This window comes from Panicum virgatum, chromosome 3N, assembly GCF_016808335.1.
Source record: "Panicum virgatum strain AP13 chromosome 3N, P.virgatum_v5, whole genome shotgun sequence".
Classification (NCBI taxonomy): Eukaryota; Viridiplantae; Streptophyta; class Magnoliopsida; order Poales; family Poaceae; genus Panicum; species Panicum virgatum.
Window position 1 is genome coordinate 2,050,472 of NC_053147.1, and position 7,543 is coordinate 2,058,014.

Genomic DNA, 7,543 nt, shown 5'->3' on the forward strand with positions numbered 1-7,543 from the left:
CTGATTCTCCCGTGTACTAGGCTACTAGCGCGGTAGCAAATATGAAATATGGTTGATTCTTCTCGATCACTCGCCAGTGGTTGACCTACCAGTGGCCTGGCTGCACCTATCTGTCGATCTATTGTTTGGATGTGTATGTATGGATCCATTTCAATTTATTTGTTTGGCCTCTCGTCCTTATCCTACTTTCCGGATGTGGTTTTCGTTTGCGATAACACAGTTTACATGCAAATAAATACTATGTGAGGCCGCGAATCGGGTTTCTTAAAGACAGGTTGGTCCTGCTCGTCCGTCCGCGTTTTCGGCAGGCACCGCTAGTTTACGGTTAACCGTAGGGAGAGGATCCCTACGGTCGATCTCACGACTGTAATGTTTTTTTCGTTTTCGGTAAATTTTTGTCGTTTTCTGATAAAAAAATCACAGAAAAAATTTGAAGGGCGAAAAGTCAGAAAAAAAACAAAGAAAAAAATTTTGAAGGGTGGGAAAAAAAATCAAGAAAAATTTTGGAGTTAGAAAAAAATTGAAAGAGAAAAATTTACAAAATCAATTAAAAAAATTTGAAGAGGAATACTTTTACATCCAAAAATAAAAAACTCGAATAAAAAAATTTTTGTTAAATTTTTTTGTATCAAACAAATAAAAAAATAAAAAAATACCCAGGACTCTGCTGCACCACGCAGGACTCGAATAAAAAATACCCAGGTGGCGCGGAGCGTGCCCTCCATCTCGCCGAGCTCACAGACGGGCTACTGCTGCACCACCAAGGGCGCGGGGACGAGGTCCGAGCATCCCGAGACGGGCTCGTAGCAGAGGAACCACCCCATGGTGGTGCGCCAGAAGGCGCATCCCTGCGCGCCGACCCCGGACAAGGGGACGACGGTCTCGGCTGCGGCGACTCCCGCGCCGATGGTCCACTCCCAGGTCCTGGACGAGAAGGACTCGAAGGCGTAGAGGCCTTCGCCCATGGGGAAGGCGACGGCGATGTGGTAGTGGCGGTAGAAGAAGCCGCGGGCGCGCTCCTCGTCGTCGGCGCCGCTGTCGACATCGAAGGTGATGACGACGGCGGGTCCCCCTTGGCGAAGTGGTCGCGCGCGGGGGCGGGGGGCGCGCGCAGGCAAAGGCAAGCGGGTTGGCGACGTAGTAGTCCCTGGAGGCCGTGCCGCGGAGGCAGACGAGGCCGCGAGTGGAGGCGAGCGCGGCGGCGTCCTCGCGGACGAGGGAGGCGAAGGTGGGGTCCGGGACGAGCTGCTTGGTGCCGTGGTGGGCGTCCCCGGGCGCGGCGGGGTTTGCGCCGCCTCCGGGCGAGCGGCGCGGAGGAGAGGAAGGGGAGCAGCCGCACCGCGCTGGATCTGGCGATGGGGAAGGACGAGCGGCGCCGGCGATGGGAAAAAGGAGATAGAGGGAGGAAGAGAGCGGGTGATGAGGAGGAATCACGGGAGTGGGGAATGCGGTGGGGGAGAGGAGATATATGAGCATAGTGGGGGCCACCATGTGTTTTGGTGGAAAAAATTGATCGGGAGAAAAAAAAGTTACGGTCAACTTGAAAAACAGCCAGGGGGTTTTCGGCTCCGCTGGCTTCCGCTCGCTGCCAAGTGTCCGCGCGCTGCTAGTGGCCGTGGCAGTGGCAACGCGCGCTGCGCCACCCACACCCGCCGCCCGGCGTCGACCGCCTCCCTTTATAAACCGCGCCTCCTCCCCTTCCCGTCGCCACGCCACGCTTGTTGCGTTCCTTCTCCGTCCCGTCCAAACCCCTCCATCTCCCGCGGCGCACTGCCCGTCCCCCAATCGGGCCATGGACGACAAGGGCGCGCTGCCGCCGTCTGGCGGCACCGGCCATGGCGGGGCGATGAGCGCCGGCGCCGGCGGGTCGTTCGCGAGCCTCCGCGCGTACGGCCGCGCGCTGGCGCAGACACCCCGGCGCGTGGCGCGGCGGGCGTGCGCGGCGACGGCGCCCGGGGAGGAGATGAGCCGGGTGCGGGCGCGGTCGGGCGCGCACATGGCGCGCGCGCTGCGGTGGTGGGACCTCGTCGGGCTGGGCCTGGGCGGCATGGTGGGGGCCGGGGTCTTCGTCACCACGGGCCGCGCCACCAGGCTCTACGCGGGGCCCGGGGTCGTCGTGTCCTACGCCATTGCCGGCCTCTGCGCGCTGCTCTCCGCCTTCTGCTACACCGAGTTCGCCGTCGACATGCCCGTCGCCGGCGGAGCCTTCAGCTACCTCCGCGTCACCTTCGGTCAGTAATCTCTACTATTCTATTCACGCCTCGCCAACACCATGCGCTTGCCGGCTTGCCCCGATCGATGCCTTCTGTTTCGTTTCGTGTGAGCTTCAGTTCTTTTGGGGAGTTCCGGACTGAATTCAGCTCCATGTTCGTTTCAGCTCGTGCGATTCACGGCCGGCATTGCGGCAGTTTGTGAGTCGTGACGCCACATATATATCCCAAACAAAAAAGATGCTTTTTTTTGCTTATAGAAATCATTTCATGGTTATCGTCTTGCATGTGTACTTGCTCGCTCTCTTTCCCCTTTCCTCGGTTTGTCCATTTGCGGCACCCCCTTTTTTCAGGCCTATTTAAGGGCTTTGCGAGAGGTGTCGTCTGCTCTTGCTGGAGTCTTGTTTGTTCATTTGCGGCAACCACGAGGACAATTGCCAATTTGATTTTTTTCTTTTTGCGCCAACATAGAGTATTTATCTTCCTTGTCACTTGTACTAGTAGTTGCGTAATTGCGTTCAAGAGAGTTAGATAGGTGCCATCTGAGCGTGATTATGCATGTTTCCTTCCTCCATGGATCATTTGGCTCAGGCAACCACCCTCCAAAAAGATTTCTCTTCACTTTGTCGGCTGCTAATCCTCTTTCTTTTTGTAAAAAAAAAACACTTGAAAAGTACATGACCTACCTAAATTTGCCCAACATTGCATGCAGCCCGTGTTTCGTCAATTGGGTTTTGGCCCTTTTGTAACTGGCATCGACGGTAAAAAAAAAAGCTCGAGACGACTGCGACGCCCAACAGATTTTATCACGCACACGCCCAAACGGTTTGCTCTTTTTCGTCCGCATGGGACCCGGGAGTCCTCGACCCGTTGAAGGGCCATGACCGGGACAAGGTCACGGTAATTTTCAGTCCCAACCACCGTTCCCTCCGTCCTGATCGCCCAGTAAATTACCTAGCATTTGCCTTGCAATTCGCATGTAGTAACGCTGGCCTGGCAGCGATTTCTCTTTGGAGTTACTAGAATTTTTTTACTGTTCTGCCATGGTCGTGGCGGCGACGTGACGCCTGCGCTGCCGTGCTGGTTGCAGGGGAGTTCGCGGCGTTCCTGACGGGGGCGAACCTGATCATGGAGTACGTCTTCTCCAACGCCGCCGTGGCGCGAAGCTTCACGGCGTACCTGGGCACGGCGGTCGGCGTCGACGCGCCCAGCAAGTGGCGGATCCCCGTGCCGGGCCTGCCGGAGGGGTTCAACCAGGTGGACCTCGTCGCCGTCGGCGTCATCCTCCTCATCTCCGTATGCATCTGCTACAGGTGCGCGCGTCAGTTACTTTTTACTTAAACCACAGCTTCTCTGATGTCACCATTGCACTGAAGGTTTTTTTTGTTTTTGAAAAAGAACAATAATTCGACGTTACAAAGAAAGAAGATATTGCGTCCAAGTGTCACTCTTGTTGTCTCTTCGTGTGTAACTCTCCAATCTGCATTGTCTGCTCTGCATCAGTGATATGATGAGATGGAAAGGAAACACAAACACCTGGTTTCTGTGCACTCAAAAGCAAGCGCACAACACTTTTGTGACTCCCAGATTCATTTTACTGCCTTCTGGATGTTCTTGTAATTGATGTTTTTCTTTGGTGAAAACATGCATGTCTGGTGGTTGTATTTGCGTTTTTTTTTTACTCCGTAGCTGCTCCTGTCCTTCGATCTGTTTTCTCCAGATTCCGTAAGGTTCGGGCAAAGCAGAGTCGATCAAATGGAGATTTTGTTCCGTGGCTTGTTGGTCGCTGTTTTCTAGTGTACCTTCGTCTTTCGTTTGGTGATCGAATGTTTTTGGTGGCAAATGTTGGCAAACTTTGTCGAAAGACGAGAATCAAATCAAAAGCTAGCCACTCTATCTACTGCTTGGCTGGCCTCCTGAAATCTCGCTCGTATCTTTCTTTACACCTCAGATCACCCAAGAACCACACGATTTTGTCTACAACAAGCCTTGGAAATTTGGAACGCAACATCTGATGATTGAAATTTGCAACAACCATTTTCATATTTGTTTTGACATTTTGGGAAAAAAATGCTACAACTTTTTTGAACACATTTGTTGCTAATCCTCTCTGCGCTCTGCTATCAATTGCAGCACCAAGGAGAGCTCGTTGGTGAACATGGTCCTGACGGCGGTGCACGTGGCGTTCATCCTGTTCATCATCGTCATCGGGTTCGTGCACGGCGACGCGCGGAACCTGACGCACCCCGCCGACCCGTCCCAGAACCCCGGCGGCTTCTTCCCGCACGGCGCCATGGGCGTGTTCAACGGCGCGGCCATGGTGTACCTGAGCTACATCGGGTACGACGCCGTGTCCACCATGGCGGAGGAGGTGGAGCGGCCCGCACGCGACATCCCCATCGGCGTCTCGGGCTCCGTCGTCGTCGTCACCGTGCTCTACTGCCTCATGGCCGCCTCCATGTCCATGCTCCTTCCCTACGACGCGGTACGTGCTCGCCTTGTTGGTCTATGCAAACTTTGCAGATGCCCAAATCTTGCCTAGTTCCAGATTCCATCCACAACAGCATTTGAGATTCCACTATAGGCACGCAAGCAACGTTTTGCTAAAGTTTCCCTCACCTAGAGCTAGAGGAGGAGAGCTCATCTTTATGCTCTAGGGAAAATTCTACAGGCGAATATTACTCTCTAAAGGTCGATTGGGTGGCTATAGTTAGCTGAACGCGACAGGATGCATGTTCAGAGTTGATGCTGATAGTACAAGTGCAGATTTGCAGAAACCTTAGAGACATCCTGTTTCAGAATTCCATCCAGGCCAAAACTGTGGCTGAGGCTCTGCTCAGGCATATAGCTGAATGCATTATGCTGACACTTACCTAGAACTTTGAATAAAACTGATGCCCAGCCATTTCCTTTCCCTTTTAGCTACTATATTTAGGGCTCATCGTTGGTTGCGTAGGTGAGGGTAGCTGGGTCAGGGAATATATGGTCAATTGGGCTAGTTCAGTAGAACAGTTGGTGCCACTGGCATCTGATCCCGGCACCTGCTTTCTTTCTCCTATGCAGCACGGATACGGATACGCGTATCGGTATCGGGCCGATACGGATACAGGGATACGCCATTTTTTGGTCATTTTTCTAAAAAACCCGATACACGGATACATTTTAGTAATTTTTTATAAAATAAATATTAATGCATTTTAATGGTAGGAAAAGGAAAAGAAAAAAGAAAAGAAGAAGAAATTAAGAAAGCTCAGCCCAAGAGACCACCAAACAACCCATATAACCTTTCCTTTTTCTGGATCGGTCAATCGGAAGCAGATCCTCTGCTCTCTCTGCGATACGTTCAATGGAGTATCCGATATGTACCCAAATAAGTATCCGATTTATGTTTCATTTATTTTTTTATGGATACTTCTCCAATACATATCCGTCGTGTATCCGCCGCGTATCGGTATCCGATACGTATCGGATACGTAATTCGCAACTCCTCTAGAGTATCGGGGTAACGTAGTCTTTCTCTCTTTCATATCTCCCTCAGCTTTTCTGGGATGTTGGTCGTATGATTTGGGATGAATCTGAGGTCCCAATCGCAGGAAGGGCCCGAATCCACTTTCTGGCAGAACAAAGCATCGAGAATTTTTACTGGCTTTTTGTGTTCTATCTAACTGCCACCACGAATAACAGTGACAGCTAATTCTCAGTCAAGAAAGAATCTGCGACAGTTTTTCACCTGGTCTGATTGCTCTTGTCCTTTTTGGGTGCTGTGCTGTGCAGATTGACCCGGAGGCGCCGTTCTCGGGAGCGTTCAGGGGGCGGAAGGGGATGGCGTGGGTGTCCAACGTGATCGGCGCCGGCGCTAGCCTCGGCATCCTGACGTCGCTGATGGTGGCGATGCTCGGGCAGGCGCGGTACCTCTGCGTCATCGGCCGCTCCGGCGTCATGCCGGCCTGGCTCGCCAGGGTGAACCCCCGCACCGCCACCCCCGTCAACGCCTCCGCCTTCCTCGGTGCGTTCCGTTTCAGCTTTATTTGACGCTGCCAGCTCTGCTAGATCTGTTTGTTGATGTTGGACAATGACAGCTTCGCTGCTCCCTCGCAGGCCTCTTCACGGCGGCCCTGGCGCTGTTCACGGAGCTGGACATCCTGCTCAACCTCGTCTGCATCGGCACGCTCTTCGTCTTCTACATGGTGGCCAACGCCGTCGTGTACCGCCGCTACGTCGGCGCCGGCGAGTTTGGGCGCGCCTGGCCGACGCTCGCGTTCCTCGCCGCTTTGTCCCTCGTCGCGCTCTCCTTCACGCTGGTCTGGAAGCTGGCCCCGGCCGAGCGCGGCGTGCGGACGGGCCTCCTCGCCGCGTGCGCGGCGCTCGCGGTCGCCACGGTCGCCGCGTTCCAGGCGCTGGTGCCGCAGGCGCACGCGCCCGAGCTGTGGGGCGTGCCCGGGATGCCGTGGGTGCCCGCGGCGTCCGTGTTTCTCAACGTCTTCCTGCTGGGCTCGCTGGACCGGCCCTCCTACGTCCGGTTCGGCTTCTTCTCGGCCGCCGCGTTGCTGGTGTACGTGCTCTACAGCGTGCACGCCAGCTACGACGCCGAGGAGAGCGGTCTCGACGGCGCCGGGGCAAAGGTGCAGGATGAAGCGTGCACGGTGTAGCAGGATGCCTGGCTGATGTCACACAGAGGCAACTAATCCTAATTCAGTGCTGCTCACAGGCTCTAGTATGCTTTTTTCTCTTCCTATTTTTGACTTGTTCTGTGCTGACGAGAACAAAGGAAAAAAAAAGAATCTAACAAGGGTGGGTAAAACAACCCAATGGAAATAGAGAGAAACAAAGGGATATGCATCCTGTAATTTGCAAAGATGAAAAGTGTATATGCTAAAGGAGTCAATGAAGGATTCCTCCGATCTTGCTTCGAAAATGTTATGCTAATTCATGAGTTATAAAAAGACATAATTCTTTTTATTAAAATTTAATAAAAAAATTACTCCCATTTGCACATAATATTTTCAACACAAAATTAATTACGATAATATTCATAATCCACAAAGACTTATTTATGCTTATGCTTCACATATTCTTAGAGTAATTGTAGTCAAAGTCTTGTCTTAGGCCTCGTTTATGCATGCTGTAAATTTTTTGAAAGGAAATCTTTTAACATTTGAAATTTGAAATATTAAATATAGAATAATCACAAAACTAATTGCAGAACTTGTCTGTAAACTTCGAGATAAATCTAATGGGCCTAATTAATCTATCATTAGAGCATATGTACTGTAGCAATTATTGTAGCAAATTAGTGTCTAATTATAGTCTAGTTAGGCTCATTAGATTCGTCT

General features: G+C 52.4%; 1 protein-coding gene across 1 annotated transcript; it reads left to right on the forward strand.

Annotated features, from left to right (window-relative positions):
• The first annotated feature begins 1,697 nt into the window (after nucleotides 1–1,697).
• Nucleotides 1,698–7,125, forward strand: LOC120663618 (cationic amino acid transporter 6, chloroplastic-like). The gene is made up of 5 exons (XM_039942479.1): nucleotides 1,698–2,231; nucleotides 3,301–3,523; nucleotides 4,344–4,695; nucleotides 5,985–6,216; nucleotides 6,309–7,125. Exons 1-5 carry the CDS (start codon nucleotides 1,793–1,795, stop codon nucleotides 6,857–6,859), a joined length of 1,797 nt encoding a protein of 598 aa, XP_039798413.1. The 5' UTR covers nucleotides 1,698–1,792; the 3' UTR covers nucleotides 6,860–7,125.
• The last annotated feature ends 418 nt before the right edge of the window (nucleotides 7,126–7,543 follow it).